This window comes from Scardinius erythrophthalmus (genome assembly GCF_964197995.2).
Source record: "Scardinius erythrophthalmus genome assembly, chromosome: 16".
Taxonomy (NCBI): domain Eukaryota; kingdom Metazoa; phylum Chordata; class Actinopteri; order Cypriniformes; family Leuciscidae; genus Scardinius; species Scardinius erythrophthalmus.
In genome coordinates this window covers 12,995,954-13,022,366 of record NC_138236.1, presented here as the reverse complement: position 1 = coordinate 13,022,366, position 26,413 = coordinate 12,995,954, and the positions used below count along the sequence as shown (strand labels likewise).

General features: G+C 40.0%; 1 protein-coding gene across 2 annotated transcripts; it reads right to left on the bottom strand.

Annotated features, from left to right (window-relative positions):
• Positions 1-379: 379 nt before the first annotated feature.
• Positions 380-25,289, bottom strand: dop1a (DOP1 leucine zipper like protein A). 2 transcript variants are annotated; one of them, XM_081389274.1, is made up of 38 exons: positions 24,965-25,289; positions 23,679-23,871; positions 23,405-23,586; positions 23,145-23,315; positions 22,236-22,425; positions 22,007-22,105; positions 21,657-21,756; positions 20,405-20,514; positions 18,038-18,152; positions 17,822-17,942; positions 17,589-17,708; positions 17,401-17,512; positions 17,014-17,043; positions 16,213-16,446; positions 12,045-12,591; positions 11,409-11,680; positions 11,174-11,326; positions 10,967-11,067; positions 10,581-10,846; positions 8,378-10,472; positions 7,917-8,028; positions 7,486-7,668; positions 7,252-7,377; positions 7,039-7,173; positions 6,866-6,921; positions 6,668-6,772; positions 5,687-5,753; positions 5,264-5,408; positions 5,058-5,137; positions 4,689-4,798; positions 4,382-4,531; positions 4,216-4,277; positions 3,958-4,110; positions 3,087-3,223; positions 2,822-2,877; positions 2,541-2,705; positions 1,595-1,724; positions 380-1,202 (listed from the first exon to the last, which is right to left on the bottom strand). In XM_081389274.1, exons 2-38 carry the CDS (start codon positions 23,814-23,816, stop codon positions 900-902), a joined length of 7,431 nt encoding a protein of 2,476 aa, XP_081245400.1. In that variant the 5' UTR covers positions 23,817-23,871; positions 24,965-25,289; the 3' UTR covers positions 380-899. The 2 variants fall into 2 exon arrangements, with proteins under 2 accessions (XP_081245400.1, XP_081245401.1); XM_081389275.1 differs by lacking the exon at positions 17,014-17,043.
• Positions 25,290-26,413: the final 1,124 nt, after the last annotated feature.

Sequence of the window (26,413 nt, the reverse complement as noted above, 5' to 3'; positions counted from 1 at the left end):
CAGTACCAAATGTTTCCAGTAGATAAAATTCATCTCCCATTCATTTCCAAAGCAGCATTTAAAAAAAAAAAAAAAAAATCAGGACCATTTAACCTTTTCAAATCATGTCCATGATTTTTTTTTTGTTGTTCATACAGTAAGTGCCAAAACCTTTTCCAAGTTTCGTACCATTTAAAAAAAAAAAAAAAAAAAATCTATAAAAAACCCCCAGAGGGTTACCAGAGGGTTAAATAAAAAATAATATGAATAATATACTTACGTCATTTTAATGGTGGTCTTCATTCATTTTATAAATTCATAATCCCCCCGTTCAATTATGGCTGTACTTTAGTTAAATTAGATCACCCTTTGAAGAAGAAAAACCGCTGTAGTGAAGTATGTGGGTTGGAACATGTCTGTTTTATTTCCTATCTCTCTTACTTTAATGTTTTTCCATTATGGCTTTTATCATTTTTAAAGCAACATTACTTTTAACTATCCGCATATGAATTTTTACACGAAAGGTTTTTGTTGACAATTGAAATCTAATCCAAAAGGAAATAAATATTAGTGCAAGTTTGATTAGTTAGTTATGGACATGAGGTCTATTACAAGCCTTTCTGTGGATAAGGAAATTCAAAAATGTTTTAAATTCACATGATATGTCTCTTTTATTAGGCAAGTCACCACAATATGGAATGGCACAGTATCATCATACTATCCTATGGGCTCAAAAAAATTAAAGAAATCATCACAGCTGGCCATATTTACATTAAAAGAATTTAAATTAAATAGTATAGCTTTTGGGGGAAAATACATTAATTAGAAAAGGAAAAAAATGTACAAACTTCTTTTTTTTGTTCTCTTCCACATTTTGTTAGTGTTTTTGCTCAATAGCTTCACTTTTTGTCCATGTCAGGTCACGTTTTGATGAGTCCCTCAAGGAAGTCCTTCTCAACCATTTCCTCAATGTTCTGTCTGGCCCGGCTCCAGAAGACTTTCTGGCTCTCCAACTTCCCATCCTTGGTAGGGAATGGGCCGTCTCTGGGAGTAGGGCTGTGATATGGTCCTGAGCGGCTGTTGCCTTTACTGCTGAACACCTGGCTGAGAAGGTTGAAGAAAGGGAGGAGCTGCTCCATGCTGCGGATCACATAAAGGGTGAGCAGGAGCTGTCCGGGCTCCCAGGACAGAGTGCGTGTGGAGCAGTCTTCCTCTGGATTTTTCTAGAGTTAATGGAGACATTCCCATGAGGGTAATGAACATCCTAGGCTTAGGAGCATTAGCAAATCTACTGAATAGTCTACAAATGTCATAGGTCCTATGCTAATGACGTGGAATGAACCTCTATTAAAATAGCAAGGCAACAATTGGAAAGAACAGATTTCCATAGATTAATCCTAAAAGGGGCGACATTTAAGAGGCTGTGGGGAGAGGCAGGGAAAGTGTAGGTCTCCTTTCTTGGTTTCATGCTGAAAGGGTGTTTGTTGTGAATATTTAGATCTTTAATCTAAAAAAAATTAAACGTTTTAATCTTTTTTAAGATTAAAACCCAAATTTAATCTTATTTATTTAGGGTCAATTGCATATTGTGGCGACAGTTTTGTGGTCGTATTACCTTGGCCCTTTTTCTCAGCAGCTTGGCCAGTCTGACAACATAGGGCTTGAACTCTCTCTGATGGGTCCCCTGTCTGCGGACCTCCAGACCAGAGTCATCCGAGGCTTCAGGGACAAATGCCCAGCGATACCTGTGGCACAGTGTATTATTATTTCCTTCAAATTAAATATGCTCAATATTTGTAGTGAATTTTATCAATGAAGAAGACTGATATAAATGTAAAAGGATGAATAGTTTTCACAACTCAGAACAGAAGGGCTTTGCACACTTGAAATAGTTAACCATGGGTCATTCTAAACCCTGGGTAAACAGAATCCTGGGTTATCACGTTTCACACTGCTCATGCTTTAGAGTTAAAAGTTAATCCTGGGTAATCATAAACTGCACTGTACATTCCTAAACCCTGTGTTAATGTCCTTATTTGCATATTTGCCGTGTCGGTGTCATTGAATCGAGAAAAGCAGCATACGACCTGTTTAGACTTTTTGAACTATAACGGTGAGAATTAAATGAAACAGCCTTTTCTTCACTTCCATTAATGTATTTTCCATCACCATTTCTCAAACACAGTATTTCTGTGACTGTCCAAACCGTGTGAATATGAGGCAAGCAATTGGGTCTATGTTGCCAAGCATCTAGCCGTAACATTCTAACACCACATAATTTCACACTACAAGTTTGGCACTGCAATGCAGTGTTATTGCAAGAGCAGTTTGTGAGGTTTCATAAATTTGGGTAAGAAGCGGTGCTAACCTCACTTTTAAATTACATGTGTGAAATGTTCCTCTATCCAGGGTTAAAAGCGGTATTTAGAACAACGATAACCTGGGGGTAAGTGCAGTGTGAAAAGCCCTTGAAAGCCCAAGAAATATTACTAGCTTATTCAAACGAGTTCCTTCCTTGTACTAAAATACATTTCAAACATTTGGAACACCCAAACACCCACATCTGGAACTGAGGCAGACTCTCAGAGGGCAGAGCGAGGGCCAGGTCCAACAGCTTGCAGGCAGACAGGTAGAGGTTGAGCCAGCGCTGGCTGTTGTAGGAGGTAGAGAAGCCATTGCCCCCTGAGTATGTTGTCTCGAGCCCTGCAACCGAGGGGCCTGAGGTCCTTGAGAGAGCCCAAAGACCACATTCATCAGTATTCAACATGTACAAATCACCTATAAGGTCTTAAATGGAGCCTGATTGTATTCCTTGAACAAAAGATATAACAGATTTGGATACCTGGTGATGTCCTCATCTGCAGTGAGTTCTTGTTCCATGAGTAAGAACACCTGAACCTGTGGGAAGAAACAAACAAGCCTAATGAACATGGCTGATTCTAAGAGAAGAGACACAAAAGCTCTACCAAATAACTATTCCCGTCCAGATTCTCCCTGGGAACTTCTGTTATTTCACCATCAAGGCCAAGAGCTTACAGACTGATTTGTGAGATGTTGCTTGTGATTATTTGTAATATGTAAATGTGTGAGGTGTGTCATATCCTCACCAACTCAGTGATCATAGTGGGCCAGAGTGAGGTCAGGTGCTGGGGGGACATGCGCAGTAGCAGCACTCTGAAGAAGAGGAAGACCTGAGCATGGAGGATGGGCACTTGAGGGAGTCGTAGGCTCTCCACAAGACGCTCTGAAACGACATTGTGTAAAATGTTAAGGACTGTATATACAGAGTTGAAAATCTCATTGACAGCAGTAGCTTTTTCTCTGAAATATAAGACAGGGTTCCCACACCTTGGTTAACTTTAAATTCAAGGACCTTCCAGGTCCAATACCCCCAAATTCAAGGACTTAATGTGGGGACACGTTTGTTGTTGTTGAGGTACCATCGTAGTAGTTTAGCGCGCGTGAACGCCATGGCAACGTACAACACAAAGTACCTCACGTGGGAAACACTTAATGTAACGCGTAAATGCGTGTAACTAACGTAAATCAAGCAAGCTAGTGTGCATAGGCCACGAAGTGTTGGCGAAATAACACATTAGCGGACCGGAGGGAATAATATGGATTTTTTGCACAAAATAAATTCAAGCACTTTCAAGGACCTGTATCTATGTATGTTTCTTTTCAAAAACTTTTTCTTTTCAGATTCACAAACTTTCAAGGATTTCAAGGACCCGTGGGAACCCTGATAAGAGCAACAAATACAGCAGAACAAACTGTGAGCTGTCATCTACTCAATTGAGCAGCGTGACTCACCCTTTAATAGTATTTATAGATTCTAACGTTAAATAGGTTGTGTGACTAAATTCAGAACTAAACTCAGGACATTGGCCCTCTAGGATTGTACACCCCTGATTTTGAAATCAATGGATTTTTGTTTAGGTGCTCTTATGTAGCATGTCTGTTAGTGTCTGTGTGTACCTTGAATGTCTGGTAAGTACTTCTGGTATTGGTCCACCTCACTGCTGTAGATGGTGAAGGCCAGTCGTTTGAGTAGCATGGCTCTCTGCTCAAGCTCTGCATCTCGATTGGTGAAAAGACTCAAAGAGCTGCTCTGAGCCACGGCAACTCGGGCTGCACATATACAAAATGTTAGCAAGTTCCTCTCTACAACACTAACAAACAAAAAACTCGATGATAATGATAGAACAATAAGATTGGCGCAGCTGGAAGACTCACTCATCAGGTCTCTGAATGTGGTTTTGTCATGAGTCATCAGGTGGTCTATGATTGCTCTCCAGCTGAAAGAGAGAGATGTGGTCAACTAGAGGTCACATTGCCCTGTGAGTGGCAGTAAAACCACTGTGACAAGGAGAAAGGACATGTTGTGCTGTACAGGACTTACTGGCTGACGCAAGAGGAGTCCATCTGGAAAAACGTATGGTCCATAAACAGGTCGAAAGCTTCTTTCTTCCAGGCTCTCCGGGTGTACTGATATCCACTGAGGCTGCTCAACAGCTGGATACATGCACGATAACTGGGGGCATTGTGAGCACTGGCAAAAAGAAGACAGAGCAACAAGATCTTGATCCCTATAATAACTTTCAATTACACAATCCAAGAGACTGAAGCAGCTTCAGCAACTTTGTGTCCGATAATTTTGTCAATTCCTCTTCTTGTGTCAACAGTGTTGGATTTTGAAGACCAAATACCTATGGTTGCGCAGGTAGGGCACAACATAATGCATGAGGTTGACCAGCAGAGGAATCACTCTCTCCTTCTCATCACTGTAGAAAACCATATCTAATAGATGAGCCAGTACCTGCAAAGACACCCATGAGCACAATAATTCAATTCACAGAAAGCCAATCAACACAACAATGCAAAAAAAAAGCAAACATAGAGACAAGTAGGGCAGGGCAGAGCACGACCTCTGGTGACCTGTGAATGTTCTTGGTGTGCTTGATACCAATGCAAAATTCTAATTTACAAATGATATCTGCAGCACCGGTTGTGGTAGATTTGGGCTCGTTGTATATTCAAAGAAGGAAAAGAGTGTGCATGTGACATTCTGCGTTTACCTCAGCCAGCAAAGTGAGGGCGTGAACACTGTACACAGATGGAGTGAAGCTGGAGGCCTCCATCACTGTGAGCATTAGATCTGAAACATACATACTGTTAGTGAAAGACTCGCCATACCCTCATGGTCATGGAGCTGTGCATGTAAACAGGGGTCGATGTACATGAGCTATACCTTACATAAACACAGACACACATAGACTCTGACCTTCTACATCAGCCTCCAGACTGGCCCCCTCCACCATGATTTGAGGAGAAGGTTTGACCTCCAGGTTTCTCCTCAACCATGTGGTCTGTTCTAAGGATGAGCCTGCAATCGTTCCAATAGCCTCTACGATCTTATGGGTCACATCCTGGAAAATCATGGTTTTATGATTTAATGTGAATATTTAAAATGAGAGAAACAGTTGACATTGACACTAAAGTACCATGGCATTACCATCTGTTTCAATGTTTACCATAGTATTATAGAATTGCCATATTTAAATACTGTGGTATTAGCAAGTGGTAGTGAAATACATGGTATTACCATGGTACAATGTCCAAAAAACAGTAACACAAAGTAACCATGTCAAAAAAATATGATACTTGGATGTAACAGTGGAGAGTGTTGGAATGAGGGAAAGGTCACCTGTAGCTCTCGCTGGTCCTTCTTGCTTTCCAGGGTGGGATTCTTTAGGATAAACTCATTCAATACTCTAAAGAAAACATAAAAACAAATTCCTCATTCTTAATGTCTATCTAGAGCTGTCAAAAAGTCAGAACCATAAACACCTCTGATTGCCCATTGTGCTCACGTGCTCATCAAATATGTCTGTGATTGGCTACAATGATCAGCGCTTCAAAAACATGTTGTAAATATACATCAATGACGCTCTTCACTGAGCGCTTACACAGATACACACGGGAGTGTTTGAAAGCAGGCGTCTATCGGCTGACCGGCCCTCTGGTAAACGGCTGCTTGTGCTTTCAAACGCTCTACCACTCCCGTTTTTTAAAACACTTTCAAACACTTCCATGTGCTCTCAAACGCTCCCGTGCGTTGCTCATTGTAGCCAATCACAGACATATCCGATGAGCGCGTGAACACAATGGCCAATCAGAGGCGTTTACGATTCCGCTCAACATCGTTCAAAGCGTCACGATTTTAAAAATTACTTTTTGACAACTCCAATGTATTCTTATAAGTCAATTTACTTTATTATTGATCAAATCAACAGCAAACACTAATTTCATGTAGAAATGTAAATAATCAAAACAATACTTTCTCAAAACAATATAGAAAAATATAATCTAATTACCGGTATATAAGATCTTTATCCCAGGAGAATAATCCCTATTAATAAACTTTCTCAGTAAAACATTGCCTAATATAATTTAATCCAGGACATTCCAATGAAATATGCTTGATAGCTAATGAAGTCTTTCAAAAGTATTGCCTATTTTTTAAACAAAAGCAAACTTTTCATTTATGACAAGGTTCACTTTGTTACTGGACACATTCATTCAATTACATTTGCCACCATTTATCTTATAAGTGAAACCTCTAAATGAATGTACTTTTGAAATGAAAGTATGGCTGTCCTAGGATTGAAAAAAAAAAAAAAATTACCCTAGTATGAGGAACTGTCCTGGAGCAGGCAGACTGAGCTGCACAGAGTCCTTCAGCAATGCCAAGAGTGATGGCCAGCTATCAACCAGACTAGACACTGGAATACTAATAGAGACGAGACAAGGGCAGTGAGACAGAGTACTTTAAAGAATACCTTTGGCATATGCTGATATTACTATAGTTGCTCAGTTCACTTACCTCTGCACATAGGCATAGAAAAACTGAAGCATGCAGACCTCCAGGGAAAGATTCTTCTGTAAAATAAAGAAAGGCAAAGGGGAGTCTTAAATCTGCTTGCAAAACCAACAGAAGTAATTGACAGTGACCGGAGAAGAATTATGGGAGTTGTCAGGGTATATTCGTAACTATACCTTCTCTTTGGCGATGGCTGGGGGCTGCTTGAGGACTTCCTTCACTGTCTGTATCACAGTCTCAGTTCGCATGGCACTTACTGAACGAACAAGTTCCACAAGGAGAAGTTGTTCCTCACTAGCTGTGGGAATTACCTAAAATACAGACCAATGCATTTGTTTTTGTAATCCCTGGGTTCAAACCTAATATGTTACTTCTGGTGTTGTTCATACCTTGTTCCTGGATGGAGTTTTAACTTGCTTCCTTTCATTCCATACATAAGCAATAGCAGCCATGAAGTGAGCTCCATGATTCATTGAGATTGGGCCCAGCAGCTCTAGAATTTGCTGCCTGAGATTCTGTGAACAAGCAGTAAAAAGTTTGTTAACCTAGCGCCTGGACTACTCTCAGGACCAAAGCACAGTCACTACATGTCTTAAGACACAAGTCCACTCTCCTCACGGTACCTTTGTGGATCCTAGGTTGATGTTGGAGGTGGAGCAGGCAGAGGCTGCAGCTGGCTTGTCAGAACTATCAGCCAGATAAAGGACACCCCAAAGCAGGGTTACGGAGGACATGATGGTGTGCAAGATGGAGAGAATGCCAGCACGTGCCTCTGCAAGGTGCTTCTGATCTACATTCACCTGAAGCTGAGGATTACATGCACATAAGCATAAAAAAAAAAAAAATCATACAGATTCAAAGCTCACACCTAAGCATTGATTAAAATTGGAAAAAACTATTCTATACTAAACTATAAAACTAATCTATTAATTATAGATTAATAATAATAATAGTAATTATTATTAAATTGTTCTCACCATTTATTCACTTTTTTAATGTATCCATTATCTTAAGCATTTGAAAGTTAACAAGCATGAAACACTAGCTCCCTCACCTGGTGATATTGTGATGTTGGGTCTAGCAGACAATAATGGATTATGGCTGTCATTCCTTCTAGTACAGTTAGAATCAGGTCAGGAGGGATACACAATGCCATCCACTGGGGCCTAGAAATATACACACAGAAACATTGGCATTCTCCTCATAAACAAAGCACTGCTTCAAATGTTTTTTTATTTTAATTTATATTCCCTAAAGTGCTTTTTAAAAGAACATGATATTTTTAGGGCAATAACTGAAGAATTGATGGTGAACAGTGCCCTCTTTTGGATATAAATAATATACTATCACATGACCTTATAGTCAAATAATCACTTTGTGGTTGCAGTGTGTGATCTGTTTGTGATTGTACTCTATTTAAATTTTTTTTAAATTTCAATACAAACAGCTCCGTGAACTACTGTGCTTTGCTGTATGGCACGGTTTCTCTGCTACATAACTGAATTGGTCCAGTACCTTGTGTCCGTGAGGCCCGTCTCATAGCGGTATTGCTGGATAAGGTTGTCAAGGTTTTTGCACAGCTGAAGAGTAACAGATGCAACTACTCGTCGAAGCACTTTTCTCATGTATGGCAAAGTGGCTGTGATAAGGCCAATCCACTGTGGGTGCATCTTGCATGCATGATGCTGATGCAGGGCTCGGATCACAGCACAAAGAAACATGCCCTGAGCTGTAATGGGTTGCCCATGCAGATATTGCAAGGAAGTCATAGGTTGTTGTGGGTTGACATGCTCTACCTCGCCCCCAATCAGCTCAAAACCAGCCCCGGGACCATTAGGTATGCCACTAGACCCAGTTGACCCCGGACCTCCCTCTCCACCCTCATCCACTGGGATCATCACACGGTGCTCCAACACCACCAGGCTCTGAAGCAGACGCAAAAGTTGTGACTGTATCGCGCTGCAGTTGTCCAACTGGTCCTCTGACAGATTGATGACGCTGTCCTCTGAAAGCCCCTCCTCAACTGCAGCCACATTGGTGCCACGGGCACGGTGTTCATGCCACTTCTGTACACTAAATATGGTGGAAAGCAAACAGTGTAGCACTACTTTCTGCACCTTGCATTTGGACAAAACGTCACAAATAAAGCTTGCAAAGCCCTTGGCTGAGCCCCCAGTGACCTTAGAAAGCTCGCTGAAGAGCAACGTCAACACCTCCACGCTTGTCAGCTGCATGGCATGGTTGCCTGCCAGGTCCTGTGAGGTGGCAGCCACATGGGCTGAGTAATAGCTGCGCAGAAAATAGAGGCAAAGGGAGATTATGATCTCCAGGAACATGGCACTTCGGAATGAGTGAGAGTGCGAGTCCTGCGGGATGGGGCAGTAGAAATCCTTGCCCATGACAGAAACACGATGACGTGCTAGCAAGTTCTGCAGAAGAGAGAGCTGTGGGGTGTATGTGTTGTTTATGCTGGTGGTGGAGATAGCGCTCACAAATCCTGCTGGTGAAGCACGTAGCATGGCTGCAACGGCAGAGAGCGCATGCAGAGTCCGAGAGGAGTCATAGAGCTGAAGATAGAGCAGCACATGCTGGTATAGGGGATGGATGTTAAAACGAGGTGACCCAGAAGTGCGAGATCCTCCCACCCCACTAGCAGCCCCACCACTGGGTGAACCGGTGTCACTTTCAATCTCAGACACTTCCCCATCCCCACAGCTGTACCAGTTCTCCAAGTCAAGACTGTCACCAAAGAAGATGCTGGGTGGGCGGCTCTTCTCAGCCTGGTTGGCTTTGCGTCTATCATCATCTTTCCTCTTGACTTTCTTGATTTTAGGCTTGGCCCCTGGGGATTTGTCCACCAGACGCTCCATAATCTTGCCCTTTAGGCTGAGTTGTGTGCTGCTGTGGCTGCGCTTGCGGTGCTGGTCATCTACCTGGAGACTCTGTTCTGGGGCAGCACTGCCACCGCTGTCTGGCAGTGTAATGATGGAAGGGGAGGAGCTATGCCGAGCAATGCCTTCCCGATGCTCCTCTTCCCCTAAAGCATCAATTGAGGCCACAGCCAGGAACTCCAAGGTTCCCCCTGCAACAAATTCTGGGAGCGTTCTGGGTTGGGTGTTGGAAAAGGGAGCAAGGGTGATGCATGGCCCATTAGAGGTATCGGTGGATGAGTTAGAGTCAGAGTCTGTCTGAATCCAGGCATCAGGAGATGATGGTGTCTCAGAGGACTCTTTCTCCACCATTTGCACCACTCTGTCTACTAGCTCAAAAAGCACAGCAGAAACTGCCTTGTGCAAGGACTCCTCCTCTGACGAAACAGATTGACAAAGCACAGGATCAGATATATTAACAGTGCTACCACCTCCCTCCAGTTCATCAAAGCTGCCATTGTCTATAGTGGAGGACTGAGAGCCACTTGAATCTGAGCTCTGGTGCTCCCCCTGCTGATCAGGAGGTTGATATTCGCCACACAGCTGCAGGTTCTCGCTACTAAGGCTCAAGAGAGAAAGACTGTCACTCAAAGGGTTGACTGTCAGGCTAAAGGGTTCCATATCATCCAATGGGAGGCATCTGCCACACGCTTGGCCATTCCCTGATATCTGGCTATAACCTGCAGAGGAGACAAAAATCACATTAGAAAGCAAATATTTATTTTGGTTACAAAAGAAAAAAAGCAGATGATATAAATCTATTTAGATTACTAGATGAACCCTCTTACTTTCAGTATAGCCCATATCCCTCATGTAAATTGGCTCAGAGGACTCTTGTTCCGTTGGGTTAGGAAAGACCGGGGTCCAGTGACGCTGTGCTTGAACCCGCTGTATGGATACACGGTGAGTTTTAGGGTGCAGCAGCAAAAGCAGTAGAGGTTCAAGAACACGAGCTATGTCATGTCTCTGCAAAACCTGGTTCAACCAGGCCCTGCCAACAGCACTTGCAGAGCCGTCCCAATAACTGAGGCTGTCTAACATGATAAACAGAGACCTACAAGAGGAAGAGAATGGTGAGGCGATTTAACAATTAATGACAGTGTTTTGAGATGATTCTCCAAATCATATTTGTTTTTGTATAATTAGACTTCATCTCCCATAGAAGTGCTGTTACCTGTCAAAGGTCCGATTGAAAGGGGAGGACTTGTTGATATTCAAATCTCTGGTTAGGTGCCAAAGAACGGAGAATTTTACATGAGCCTCCAGGCGTATTCTCTGAAATAAAATTGGTAATATGTGAAAAAATGTCTGTGCATGTATAATTGTGCAATTCAATGCCACTTGTTTGTGGGGTGTCTGTGCATGCATGTATGAGACTGACCCTGTCTCGATGCATGAGCTGCTGGCTAATGACATCTTCACAAATGCTGGGGGAGGGAGCCAAATTATGAAGCTGGTAAAAGAGTTCCACACTGCGCTTGTGGTGCTGGGGGGTCTCCTCTCCCAACTGATCCCATAAGATAAGGGCTACACTCTACGGAAGAGAAATGTGAAGGTGATCAAGATAGAAGAAGAGACTTCAAGAGAATTAAAACAAATGAAGAAATAATGCAAACCTTGAAGAAACCTGTTTTCTCTGCAATGTACTTCAAGATACCCGGTGTGAGTGGTGGTCGTATCACCACTGCAACACGCCCCTGGCTCGGACTCATTGGCTGGCCCGAGTCTGGACTTGCCACACGCTCAGCTGTCACCATAGCTACAGACTGTGTGAGTCCGACAAGGTCCATGACAAGTGAGATAGCTACTGCTTGAATACTGAAATCAGCAGCTGTACAGCATGCATCCATCAGGGTCTGCAGCCACACCGCTGGCTGAACACTCTCACCTGTCAAGAATTGGCACAACATAAATATGTGACATAGAAGGATTTCAAGTGTGAAACAAACTATGTATTTATATAAATTACCCTCATTAACTGGCCCCAAATCCCTTTGTATTAAATTAATTCATTCATACTGCATGTGAAAAAAAAAAAAGATAGTGCTATCAGGTATGTCAGGGTTGTATATTAAAGCAATACTAATACTTATTTCTTAGTCATGATTAAATGCAGCAGAGACAGTCAAGGATAACAATGTCCAGCCGGATTTGTGATAACAAGGTCACAACTTAGAGGAATATGACCAACAGGCTGACCTCTGACCTTTGGTACATTAAGTTAAGAAATGGCAGTAAAAGGTCATTTTTACCTGCCTGCTCCTCTCTAGTGGGCGAGGACTTCAGGTTGCCCTCAGCAATGTAGACTGGAAAACTGGAGCACTCCAAGAAGAGCTGGCAGGCAGCAGTGAATGCAGCCAGACACTCCATATGCACAGAAGACTCCTCAAAACCACGTGTCAATCTTTTATCAGCCACCACTGTTAGAGTGTCCATCTCTGCATTGCAGATTTCTCCTGCTTCTGCTTGACCACCTGGGGTGATGTAAAGCCTCACTAGGCAAGAAAGGAACTGCTGGAAATGTTCAAGGCAGCACTGCATCACTGGCTTGTCCTGGGGCTTGCTGTGGGATGAACTATTAAGTCCAGATTTGGGTTTAGTTTTGGGTTGGACAGGTACATCTTCAGGGATGGAGGCATCATCCTCGGACTGTTGCATCTTATTAGGTTGCTCCCCACGTTCAGCCTGGTACTGGATGAAGTCAGTAAATCCACTCTCTGACAATCGGCTGCTGGAAGCATTCTCGCCATCCTCAAATACATCAGTGCTGCCAGGGGCTTCAAGGGTGACTGGTAGGGTCTGAGCAAGATTGGGAATGAAAAAGATTATTTCTCTCCAGGATGGCATATAAAACACAGTGTCTCCTGACACTACTGTGCAAAACCCTAATCAGTTTCAAAGTCAAGGCAGTTTCATTAAATCAATGAAATATACTGGTTTAGTTTTGTTTTTTTACTGTTTTGGTTCCTTGCCACTGTCGCCTTTTTCACCTTTGTTGCCATTGGCTTTTGGCTTGCTTAGTTGGGGACATTTAATTTAATATTCAACAATAATATTGATCTGCCTGCATTGACACTATTATATGAGAACTGAACCTAGAGAACCTGACCCTAACTGAGCTGGACGATGACATCACGGTTTTCTCCAGAGCAGCTATATATAAATGAACTAAATTAATAACTTTTTTACAACAAAATGAAACATCACTGAACTTACTTAAGCTGGACTGTGACGTTATTTTCTTCTGGAAACAAACTTTGTAGCATTATTTTCCTGTTATCTCTGTAAAGCTGCTTTGAAACAATCTGTATTGTAAAAAGCGCTATATAAATAAATAAATAAATAAATAAATGTAAATGTATTTTTAGAGGTGGTGCTTATAGTTAGCATGCTGACAACGTGTTGTCCTTCACTGTTTAAATGGTAAAACAATTACCATTCAAAAAGTAACAATTTTAAATTTAACCCCTTTAAAGCACTGGAACTGCTGCTAAACACATTCAGACATACAACTTTGACCATTGTGCAGGCCTTGACATGAATGCTTGTCCGCTTCTCCCGGACAAATGGGATTTTTTTAAGGGGCAATTGAAAGAGAATTTTACTTGACCGAATCGACAAGTAGTCTAATTAAAGCATTAATAAAAACATCTAGGGAAGCACAGAAATTCGAGAATTATTCTGATTTTATTTTATTCGGTGTAAACGGCGACTGATAATTGATAAATCATGGACAGTAACAAGGTCGTGCCAGTCTGTGTGAATGAGTGAATGACCAATTTACTTGTTCGAAGGGCAAGTACAAAACAAGGTTTATTGTCGAGCCCTGTTGTGTTACATCTGGTGCAGGTTTTTTGAAAATCCCATCACAAGTCTTACATTAAGACTTTAACTCGAAACCAGTGAATTCTGTTCCATTATGGTGAGCTCCATCTAGCTGTTTTTGAATACAACAATGCATCTTATGTAGCCACATCTGATACGGGTCAAGTGAGACCTAAACCAGTCTAATCATATAGAGCTTCCTTCAGGTTGACTGTTCAAGCATTCTACCAAGTCGATTTTACAAATATTTAGTTTTTCGAATCCCTATTTGCATAATGTCGATAATATTATATTGTTATATTATCATAGTGACTGTTAGGCTGCAAGGAATTCCATGCAAATTTGAGGCCATTTCTTGCGCAAAACATAGCTCTCTGAGTCCTACACTTTAACATGAAGCCCTTCCCATCATGCTGTGGGTTGGCTATAACACGTTCAGACATCCACAACTCAGTGGCTTCTATCATAGAATCATGTAGCAGCGCAGAGCCAGACTCAGGTGGCAAGCAGTGCGCTGCATGAGCCCCGAAGGAGGGAAAGGAGAGCTTGAGAGGTTGAAGTCCATTTTCACCTGAGTGAAAATGACAGACTCTTGGGCCTCAGAGGCTAGACTTGGCTCCCACTAGAGAGAGGAACTCAGCTGTGCATGAACGTCTCATCCCTATTCCCTTGCTTACCCTCCCTGCATGATGGCACCATCCAGGGAGTCTGGCACAATTTCGATGAAGCTTCACTTACGGTAGAGACACATAGTCCCAGTAAGGTAGCAAACAGGTCATGGGGGCGCACACACACACACACACACCCTAACAAACTTATGTCAGGGGCCAATGACGGAGGACCATCCTGTCTACTGGACCCAGAGCAGGGAGTCAGTGAAGGCATGTACAGTGGGAGACAAACACCATCAGGCAGAAGAATGGTTGTTTCCAGGCCAGTGCTTGTATGGCAATCAGGCCATGTTGGCTTGACTTTAACTGACTAATGCTGTAGGGACTGCTTCCAAAGACTTCAAAACAATTAAAAGACATTCTAAGTTGAAAGAGTACTGTTGATATTGGCAGTTAAATAAAGTGCTGAGTGATGTACAAAGTCAGAGAAGAAAGAGAGTACATTTCACAGCTGAACTGTGAACAGTTAAGATACTTTTTAATCTACACTACATATTCCCTATGTGGAATGCCTAAAAAAAAAATTGTACATGAAGCACAGGGCAGAAATGAGAGTAACAGATTTTGTGTTTCAGGCTAGAGGTTGGTCTCGGTGCACTGATGCCAATGTGTTTCCTTAGTTGGGCTTGATTTAAAGCTTCTAAAAGCCACTAAAATTCAAATTAGATTATCTGACTTTCACCTGATTTATTTCATCAGTTACCAAGGGCAGCCTATATAATTGACATTTACATATAAAGAAAAAAAAACTTTGAATATTCATTACTAATCAAATGTTTACTAGAAGCTTACAGAAATTACATAAAATATAGCTGAAGGTAGCAATTATCGGGGCCAAACACAAAGAACACGATACATCATGCCAACATGGCTGGGAGCATCAGACCAACTGCAACAAAGAGCAATTAAAGACATTTTAAGATTGTTTTAGGCAAAATGGCTGAAAAATTATAAATACAGCCACTAGTAATTTGATTTAATGGTTTATCCCTTTTGACCAATAGGTGGTGCTGAGACCAAAATGGTGTGTTCAGAGTGAGGTGACAATGACACATGCAGCCTCAAGAGTCGTTTTGTCATCATGCCTCAGCTTTATTGCTGCAGTATACGAAAACGGTTTCGTCTATCGACACAAAAAACATTACTTTTTTTCGGCACAGTCTGAAGATGATCTGACTTGAATTTGCTGAAAATCAGGCAAACGGTCTATAAGTTTGAAAAAATAGGTTTTTAAAGAAAATCAAAATGGCGGAAAGGAAAATTGGTATCTATGTTGTCGTCGGCATGACCCAAGGAATCTATCAAGATCATTATAATAGGATAATTTGATCAAAAGTTATTAGCATTTTTGTAAATTTCATTATAACTTTTGACCACAAGCTGTCACGGCCACAAAACTTTTTGAGTACTGTCAGGGCATGGTGCCGAAGACACATACCTAGATTTGTAACAATACGCCAATGCGTACTTAAAATATAGCATTTTACGACAATATTCAAAATGGCTGACGCCCAAAATGGTCGATATAGGTAAGTTTGGTATCGTTTGACTCCGCATAATGCAACAAATCTAACAAGACTGGGCCATAGACTTCCTGAGCAGAAACGGAAGAATAATAATAAGAAGAAGGCCAACGATTACAATAGGTACTTTCGGTGCTTGGACCCTAATAAAAGAGGTCTACCAGTTACTTGGAGGAAACACATCTTTGAATTTCCAGTCGTTTGATTGTAATGGAAATTTGTAATGGAAATCCTAAGCTTGTTTGTTCCCAGTTTTTCCATGGCTGTGTAGACCCTGCATATATTATGCTTTACCTTAAGCTTCTGTTAAAAATGTGACCTACATATAAAGTCAGTCATCTATCTGGTTTTGAGTATTTATTCACAGAACATGTTTGTATCATTTGATTGTCTGCTCTCACCATTTTATCATCTTTGTCTCTAGAGGAAGGGGTAGTTGCGGCAGAGGACGGACAAGAGGGCAGTGCAAGGGGCGACACCAGAGGGGGCTGGACTTTGCTGAGGATCTTCGAGCAGAGGCGCAGACAGTGGGTGAGCTCTCTGAGGCCCAGAGCCTGCAGGTGTGTGGTAAGAGCAGAAACCATCCGCAGCAGCAACTGAGGTAGATGCTCTGTCTGGATCTCAATGTATGTCTCCTAGAGAGAAAAAGAGACAGAGAGAGATACATGAGGGAGGCTCAATTCCTTGTCAATATTAAGATAGCTGGAGGTCCATCCCTGCATCACAGTCAGTAATATACATTAAGAGTGATGGTTAACAAAACTGAAAAACATATAAGAACAATTTAGGCTTTATGTATGGTGTAAAAGTGAGTAACAAGCTTAAGAATTTTAATTGGTGAGCTCATGCAAGTTTATGGTTCTACCTTCCGCAACATCCATAGATAAACATGATGAGTGTTTCTTTTAAATAATTATATAATGTAAAATGTTAGATAAAATATAACAATAAATATAATTTAATACAGCAAATAGGCATTTTAATTTTTTTTATTACTCCGCTTGTCTGTTTCACGGCATTCAAGATCAGAGGGTGTGAGTGGTGTGAAGCTGAAGTGGCGTTTATTTTTTCAAAGCGAGCAATGAGCAGGAAATGGAAAACCTGGAGATTACAGACCGTTAATGGATGTTTCTGGAAAGGTAGCCAAAACATTAGAGTGAAGTGAAGGTAAGGTGAAGAGGCAAGTAAGAGCAGTACTGTACCTGGCAGATAACCCTCATGCTTCTAGTAGGCTTCGAGGAAAAAAAAGAGAGCAGAGATTTTCAGACAGACAGAAGCGAGCAGTGCAGAGGCCAGAAAACACTTCAGAAACCCTGATTGGAAGGCCAAGATGATCTCTGAATCTTTCACATGGACATCAACATACACATAAAAATTTGGACACATGTAGAAAATGTCTAAACTATGAGGCTAAGACAAACCAAGTGTCAATAAAATGTTGAAGTAGTTTAGTTGCATATAACTAAAGAGGTAGAAACATCAATGGAGATTAGACCAACTACAATTTTAATTTCTAGCTGGAAAAATTCACCAGGGATCTGAACATTTCAATAGCTAAATTATCATATCCAAGTGTAAAGTTTACCAACCAAAGATACAATGTCCAACAAGAAGTCCACCAGCTCACAGAACTCAACCAATGAGCGTGTTGATGTCACAGAGCTCATAGTCTGTCCAGTGGTATGACTGCTCTGAGTCCACCTATAAAAAGAGAATGAGGTCAAGCAAGAATGGACAAAAAATTAATTATATTTTTCACCCATTACCCTACACACACCTGCAGCACTCCTCAAACCAGTGTGCAATATAGTCCCACATGTAGTAGGGCTCAAATGAGTTAAACAAGAGGTTGGCGGTTTTAATGAGCTCTGCTGTTTTCTTGTTTTCTCTGAGTTTGCTGAAAAAGCAACACAAAAGAACAAGTTGAAAATATTGTCATTGAAAATATTGAAATATTTATAAGAACTGCATAATTGTAAAAACCATTAGTGAGAGAAAATGAGTGCGGACCTGCTAAGTTGAGTTTGGTCTTTGCTGAAGGGGTTTTGGTTCTGAAGGTCCAACTCAGCACGGCACTGGGTGTGCAGGGTGCGAAACACTTCAATCAGAACATCCTCTAAGATTGCTGGGCCTAAATAAAGTGGATAAAAAAAGTATCAAGGCAATTCCAAACTCTCTTTGTGTGAGTCTAAGGATACCACAGACATCATGTTGTAATGGCTGTACCCAGCTCAGGCTTGTCGAGAAGGCTGATGAGAATGCGAAACGGCTTTAAGTCGTGCATCAGGATGCTCTCCTCCTCCCCTCCTCTAGCCTTCCCCTGCAAGATCCCCACCATGGCCTACAAACACACACAGACACATTTAGGGATGCACAGACAAATGCAATTCTGACCAGTAACGATAAATGGCTAAATGGCTGATATCAAACATAGTATTTTGTATAAATTAAAAATAAAATACTTAAACCAACTGTTTTAAAAATTACAAGTAAATGTATCGTAACATTATAAATGTATATAATGTTCAATATGAAAAACATACATTATATTCATTTTGAACTTTGCTAAAGATTACATTTAACAGTGTTATTGATTAAATTATTAGAGTTCTTAGAGTTTGAAAGTAGCGACAGATCCTTTTTTCCATATAATGGACATACAGAGTATAAAAGATTATTGAGAAAGAAAAAAAAATGCAATGTGGGGTTAATTTCTCTTTGTAGATTGGATTTTGAGATGTGGGCATGAATGTGAGCTTGTAGGTGCGGCAGAGGGGGGATGGGGTTAAAGGGATAGTTCACCCAAAAATGAAAATTAGCCCATGATTTACTCACCCTCAAGTCATCCTAGGTGTGACATTCTTCTTTATACATACAATCAGAGTTATATTAAAAAATATCCTGGCTCTTCCAAGCTTTATAAATTGAATTGAATTGCTGTTTCTGTTTTGAAGTCCATAAAAGTGCATATATCCATCATAAACGTGCTCCATACGGCTCCGGGAGGGTTAATAAAGGCCTTCTGAAGCGAAGTGATGTGTTTGATTAAGAAAAATATCCATGTTTAAACTTCATAAAGTAAAATAACTAGCTTCCGGCCAAACGAACATACGGATTCCATTTAAGTCTAAGCGCAACTTATGCAAGTAATGCAACGTACAGCTGATATTTACGCTAATGCCATGACGCACTACGCTACTTCCGACGTCACGTTGCGCTTTGGGCACAAGTAGACAGCGTATGGCCGTAAGCTAGATTTTACTTTCTAATGTGTTAAATATGAATATTCTTCTTACACAAACGCATCGCTTCGCTTCAGAAGGACTTTATTAACCCCCCGAAGCCGTGTGGGGTACTTTTATGATGGATAGATGCACTTTTATGGACTTCAAAACAGAAGCAGCAATTCACTGCCATTATAAAGCATGGAAGAGCCAGGACATTTTTTAATATAACTCCGATTGTATTCGTCTGAAAGAAGAATGTCATATACACATAGCATGACTTAAGGGTGAGTAAATCATGGGCTAATTTAAATATTTGTGTGAATTATCCCTTTAAGCATCTAAATGATTGGAGAAGTCCAGCATACAATCACCAAAGATAAGTTTTTACCAGGAAGATCAAGTTAAGACATTCTGAATACTATTATGAGCTATAAAAATCAAATAAAAAAAATATCAGTAAGATAATGATAACAAAATTCACAATGAGATCTATAACATGCATTTACATAATAGAAAAAATAGGTTAAATTTTCATTTCATGCTGACTTTAAAGATTAACTTTAAGTGAGCGTTAGATGATGGAAAAGGTCTTCTAAATGTAACTAAAGTACTTAAGATGGATCTTTCCTCGGCATTACCCTTGAGAAGGAAAATGTTCTCCATTATACTGTGTAGGCCTTTGCAAGTGTTTATTTCCGCTCTTTAGGGATTTCACACTTGGTCTAACGCATGGCTGCACAGACAGAGGAACAGACGGTCCCTGCAATAACCTACTTCCCAAACAAGCCAGATCCAACAAGTGGCCCAAACCAGATGGCACGCAATCAAACAATTCCCCTTCCAATAAAACTGAGTAAAATGCCAAAAACAAAACTCCCCCTGCTGCAGTCCCAAACTCAACTCCCAGGGGTACCAGGACATTTTAAAAGCATGGCCCTGAAAGGCTCTGTCTGTGCATGCATTGGGACCAGTGTCTCATTGCAAGCTAAACCATGCATACAGACCACATGGAGAAAAGTGAAGACAGAGTGGCTTATTGACAAAATGTGTGCATGCACCTGTGCGCCACTGCAGACATAACAAAAACGGTTTTATCCTACAACAAAAGCAAACTCAAACTCAAAAAAAGAAAGAGATCTTTTGAAGTTTATATGTTGCTTTTGATTTCTCTGTCTGGAAATTTTTGTTTAGAATACTGTGAACAGCAGAGATTTCTGATGTCCCATTGATGCTCAAAGTCCAAAACAACATAAATGACTTGCATCAATCCATCTTTTTGACATAAAACAAAATTTGGATGCTGCATTCAAAAACATATGTGAAGTTCTCCCTGTTTGGACTTTCTGCTTTGAACGTCTGACCTTACCTGAATGAGCATCTCCTTGGAATAAGTGTTGAAGTAGTGTGTGACGTGTTCTTCTGGATTACTGAGTCGGGTGCTACGAGGGCCTGCTTGCACACCATTGTTATCAAAGCCTGAAAACACCATCAAGCACACAATTAGAACATTGAGTTCATAGATATTAAGTTTTCCAAAACAATTTTAATGACTTGCAGAGATCCAAGGAAATAAATGAGGAAGTGTTCATGAAAATATGATAAGAGGCTACTTATAGTTGTCACTGTGTTCATGACATACAAACTTACCGCAATGTTCATCCACAGCATATGGACAGCAAGTAAGAGACAAAATCAGGTCAACCAAAACACTTAAACACGCAGGTCATTTAAGGGTCATATTATCAATCTGTCTGAACTGATAATGTGTGATATGGTTTTTATGAAAACATGAGAAATCAGAGGGGAATCGGGAACATTAAAACAATTGTTTCTAACCTTTGGTCCATTTCATATAGCTTAAATATAAAATGCTTTACCACTACAAAACTTAAGCAAATTTATTCTGTTTTTATGAAGTTGTAAAATTAAGTACAGCATTCACAGCAACTATCAATCAATCAACTTTTATTTATATAGCACAATAAAAGCAACAGTAGTTGGCCATTGTGCTGTACAACAGGATAAATATCTTAAAAACAAAACCGACTGCAAAACAAATGATAAAGGGAGTTTACATCGGAACCACCAATTTGACAATTCAACATTAAAATCAAATATCAACTAGTTAGTTATGATCGTTTTTTTATTTTGTCTTTAGTAAGCAAATCTTTGCAAATCAGCTAATTTGCTTTTAGTGCTAATGTACACTACCTTTCAAAAGTTTGGGGTCAGCAATATTTTATTAAAGAAATTAAGGTTACACTTTATTTTAAGGTGTCTTTGTTACACTGTATTTATACATTTAAGTACTGAGTAATATTCAGTAAGTACATGTACTTACTATAGGGTTAGTTGCATGTAATTATGCATAATTAATAGTTATTACTATAATAACTACGTGTAACATATGTAACAATGACACTATAAAATAAGGTGTTACTGAAATTAATACTTTTATTCAGCAAGGATGCATTAAATAGATGAAACATGACATTAAAGACATTTACAATGTAACAAAAGATTTCTAAGAAATGCCATATCTTTGAAAATGGGAACAAAACTAAAAAGGTTGGAAACTGGACAGCATACAGTTAGTGTGTGAGGTGTGGATATCTCACCCAGCAGCCAAGCATAAAGTCTACGGTTCAGGGACATGTCTCTTCGTAGAACAACATGAAGTGCTGCAGACAGAATCCTGATCATGTCTGGACGTGTAGCCTGAAATGAACAGTACAGAGTGTATTTCGTCTTAGTGCTTAATTTCTGTCAAAGACTTTACACTAACTTTTCTATTTTTGTGACTAGAGAATAATCAAATCTACACATATATGTGTTAAAGGTGGACAGGTGATTCTGCCACCTGAGACGCAACACAGTAAGGTCTTTAACAGATGAATTTCGGAGAGAAATATATGAAATATTCCTATCATTGGGGTAAAATAAAAAAATGTTTTGTCAGTTTTGTTACCTGACTCATGTGGAAGGGAAAGCAGAACAGGATAAGATCTAGAGTGCTCCTCTGCACTAACACACTGGAATCCTGCACAGATGTGCTGACTGCTTCCACCTAAAGAAAACATGAAATCATGATATAAATAAATGTTCCCTGTGGTATCAAATAAAACAATTTCTATATTGTGATTCGTTCATTTTTAAAGGCTGTTTTGCTTGCATTTTGCCACTATTGATCAGTGTACCATCAGTTCGATGTCACTGCCAATGATGTACAGCTGGTCCTCCATTGATAGTTTTCGGTTAAGGTGCAGTAGGACGAAGGACACTCCAGGCAAACGCACAGAAGGGCTGGTTAGGATGCTGCCCCACAGGGCACTGTAGAAGGCCGGCTGCTCCACAGCTGCTGCCACCTTTTCTAGCAAGGTATTGGTCCTATTGTTTTTATTTATTGGTATTAGTCAATATTGTAGATACATGTATATACACACACACACACATACATATAAATATCTCAGCTGATATTGGATATTTAATTGTGCATGCTCATTAGCTCTATTTATACATTAAGATCACCTTCATCTGATGCTTAATCTTTTTAAAATGCTAATAATTTAATAACATTGTAAATTTCTACATGAATGTCCATGCATATGCATTTGAAATAATTGATTTTAGTTTTTAGTTAATTTATTTATTTATTCTTTTTTTAAGAACATATAATTCTCTGCTGTTCAAAAGTTTGTCAGTAAGATTTTTTAAAGAAACAATCTTTTTTTTTGAATTTTGCATTATGGATGCAAAATTCAGGATGCATGCATTAAAGGATGCATTAAATTGATCAAAAGTGACAGTAAAGACACTTACATTGTTAAAAAACATTTAAAATAAAGGCAATTTTTAAATTAACAAAGAATCCTTTAAAAAAATAATCTACAATATTATTTATAAATAAATTTTAAGCAACACAAATGTTTTCAACATTTAATATGAGAAAACAATAAGAAATTCCCAGGAATAAATAACATTGCGATAATATTTCACAATATTACTGTTACTGTACTAATATAATAGTAGTAGTAATATAAACAGTAGTATACATATTTAATAAACATGAAACAAGTACATTCTAGATTTAAAAACTTTTATTTTACCTGTCATAATACTCTGATCCCTCCTCCAGACCAGGCATTACACCGGTCAGGAGTCCCTGCAGGCCTGGTTTAAGAGTCTTCCCCAAGGGCAGGTAGTAGGTCTCATATAACCCAAGTAATACTGGCTTCACAGACATAGCAGCATTGGATAGTAAAGGGAAGAGTCCAGAACTGAGGAGGAGGAGGGAAAGGGTAATAAAAGCACATATTAGGCACTAAAAGTCACTGTAGTAGAAAAATCAATCTTGCAATATCTCTACCTATAGAGGAAAAGATCCTTCGCCAGGCGCTTTGGTCCAATGATCTTGAAGATGATTTCGTAGGTCTCCAGAGCCTTGCGGTGTACCCCGCTGGGCAGCGCCGGGTGGAGGCATTGGGCCAGGCGCTTTCCAATGGTCAATTTCTTGGGTACAACCTGATACTTGCCATTGTTTTGCAAAACCTGTCCAACAAATACAGAAAAATGAGATCAGTAAAGCAACTGTCAGGTTTGGAACTGCTAATAAATGTGATCAAGATTATGTAGAAAAGGACCTTGTTGAGCTTTCCGAGTGCTGAGATCAGATCGGCCCATTCGCTGGAGTACTCAAAGTTTTTTAGGGCCTTATCTACCGCTGCCACATAGTTCCTGTACTTCGAGTCACCAAGGAGTTCCAACTCCTCTGCATTCATCGTCCTACACGATGGGACTAAAAGCCGATTCCGAGGTCACGTACAAACATCACACCTTCAGTTTAAAGGAACAGAGGGGAAAATGCACAAAGGTTAAACTCAATCATAAGGAGTGTACTCAATGAGTAATGTTAGTGTAGATCACATGCTTGATGACGGAAAAAAGAGCTCACACCCAGATTCCAGTATACTCAACATTGAGCTTAACCAAGTGGTATTTAACACTCAACCAAACACAGCAGCACTTTAGTGGTCAGAAGAGCTCACTGTCACTGGTGGAGAAGCCGTGGGAGGCTGTTGAATTAGTAACAATGTGACTTAGTTGCAGGTGCGTCACTTTAAGCTATAAAGGGCAAAGAATAACAACAATAAAAAAAAAAATACTTCTACATTTTACTCCTTTCTAATCTGCCGTTAACAGCAGTTATGCTATTGAAAGCATTAAATTCTTGCAAACAACCTGCAATAAAAATAAAAACGTTTCATTGGGGTGACAGTTCACCCCAAAAAAACAACACTTGCTTACCCTCATTTTGTCCCAATAGGAATGGCAATCTCAGTCATTTTCAACACAATGTAAATAAATGGTGCCTGAGGCTGCCATTCTGCTTAAATTCTCATTTAGTGTTCCACAGAGGAAAGAAAGCCATACAGAAAACATGAGGGTGTGTAAATGATGATTTCCATTTTGGATGGAACTGTCCCTTTAAGATGCATCATAACAGCCCAGTTTTTACTCTATCCGAAACCAAAACAAGATCACACCAACCAAAAACAAGTATGCATATTAAACCCTTCTAAATCTGACTCTAGTTTCAAATCTAATGAATTAAATTTAGAAAAAACATAGCATGACTCCATTTGGCAGGCTTGTGATTTCCCATAATGTGCTGATGGGGAACAAGGGACCATTGATGTGATGAGAAGGCCCCTCTGAGGTCCTCAAAAGCGGTTAGCCAGTGTGACAATGATGAATCTGTGGTTCATAGTAAACATCTCTCTAAATCCCTCCACTTGGTACGATACCTCCTCCACATACTGAGAACAGCCACCCAAACACGATCAAATGTCATGAACACACGCTAACTGCTAAGCTACTGTGCGCTCGCTATAGAGCACAGGATTCTCTCCATTGAGCTGCTGCTTACCGTTGTCAGTCGACGACGATTTTTAAAAAAGGTCTGAGCTGTGAGGGGCTGAGGGGGCTCGTTAGTCTTGTAGACAGGCGAATGTATAAATGGATAGATGGATGAATAGGTTGTGAGCGATGTGCGGTCAGGTGCGACGTCGGTGGGTGTGCTGACAGCATAAACGCTTTCCCGGACTCCGCTGGCGAGATCACATATCTGCTCTCAGTAAAGCCATCTGTTATACAGCTGCGTTAATGTTGACATCAATGCAGATAGCGTTGACACTCTGCGGATGAAACCATTTTTGATAAAGACGTTGACAGGTAAAAATCATGTGTTCTGCGCATGCGGGAGCCATACGTCACCATTTCATAATAAAAGTTCCCATGATGGCGTCACTTTGTAGGCAAGTCCCGGAAATAAATTTCATACGGGCGATTTAAAAAAATAAGTAAAACAATATTAACATTTAACATTAACAATAACATTTCTGGAGCAGCGTTTCACGTTTTGTTCTTCAGTATAAATTATACACATTCATACCGCAAAAGTGAATTTCGAATACACAAAACTGAACTAAATAACCATTTTGTGGACTATAAACGGAATAGTTTGTACAACTACTTTTAGCTCAAAATAATTCTCACTTTTCAAGCTGTATTAGGTGGTTTGAATTCCATTAAATTATTGAAAGGTTGTTGTTTCAAGTGACGTCTGCATCACCGAAACCAGTAACTGTAGCTCGTTGCCAGCTGATGGTGCTGTGGAAAACAAAACAGAAACCACTGCACCCAACGTTGCGCACTTTTTTTTCCATTTGGCAGTTACATGAATTTTATTAAAATACGTTAAATACACCAGAAGCTTTCAAGATCATTCATAATTATGTATAAAGTAATTATAATAAATGTATTATTTATCATTTTTGTGTGTAATTGGTGTTAATTCCATGTAACCACAGAGAACGTAAGCAACAGTGAAACGTAAGCAGTGCATCTAAATTGAACAATAGTGAAATTCTCCGCCGTTGAGAACTAACGTTAGTGTTCAAGGTACAAACCAGTTTCTCTGTATCCTGAATTCTATGTTTGTTATAAGCTTAGTTTCAAACAAATAAGGTTTTTTTAAACGAGCTCTGAAACTGTAAACGGTTTGCCAAATACCAGACATCCATTTCCTGTTTTTCTGTAGCTGTTAAAATTACGCAGTCAAACCTAAACGTTGCATTTTTTCATAATAAAGACTTCAATCTGTATTGACAAATATTTAGTCTGCCTTTTTTGTTATAGTGTAATAATTACACACACACACAAAAGTTATCCCTATGCATTGTCAAATCTTTCCAAAGAATTCAAACGGACTGAAAGAACTAACAGTTCGTTCGGTTAATGACACGACATAAACCACCGTTATACAACCTTCCCAAGTGGGTTATGCGGTCTACGTGATCAGACTGAGTTCTTGGCT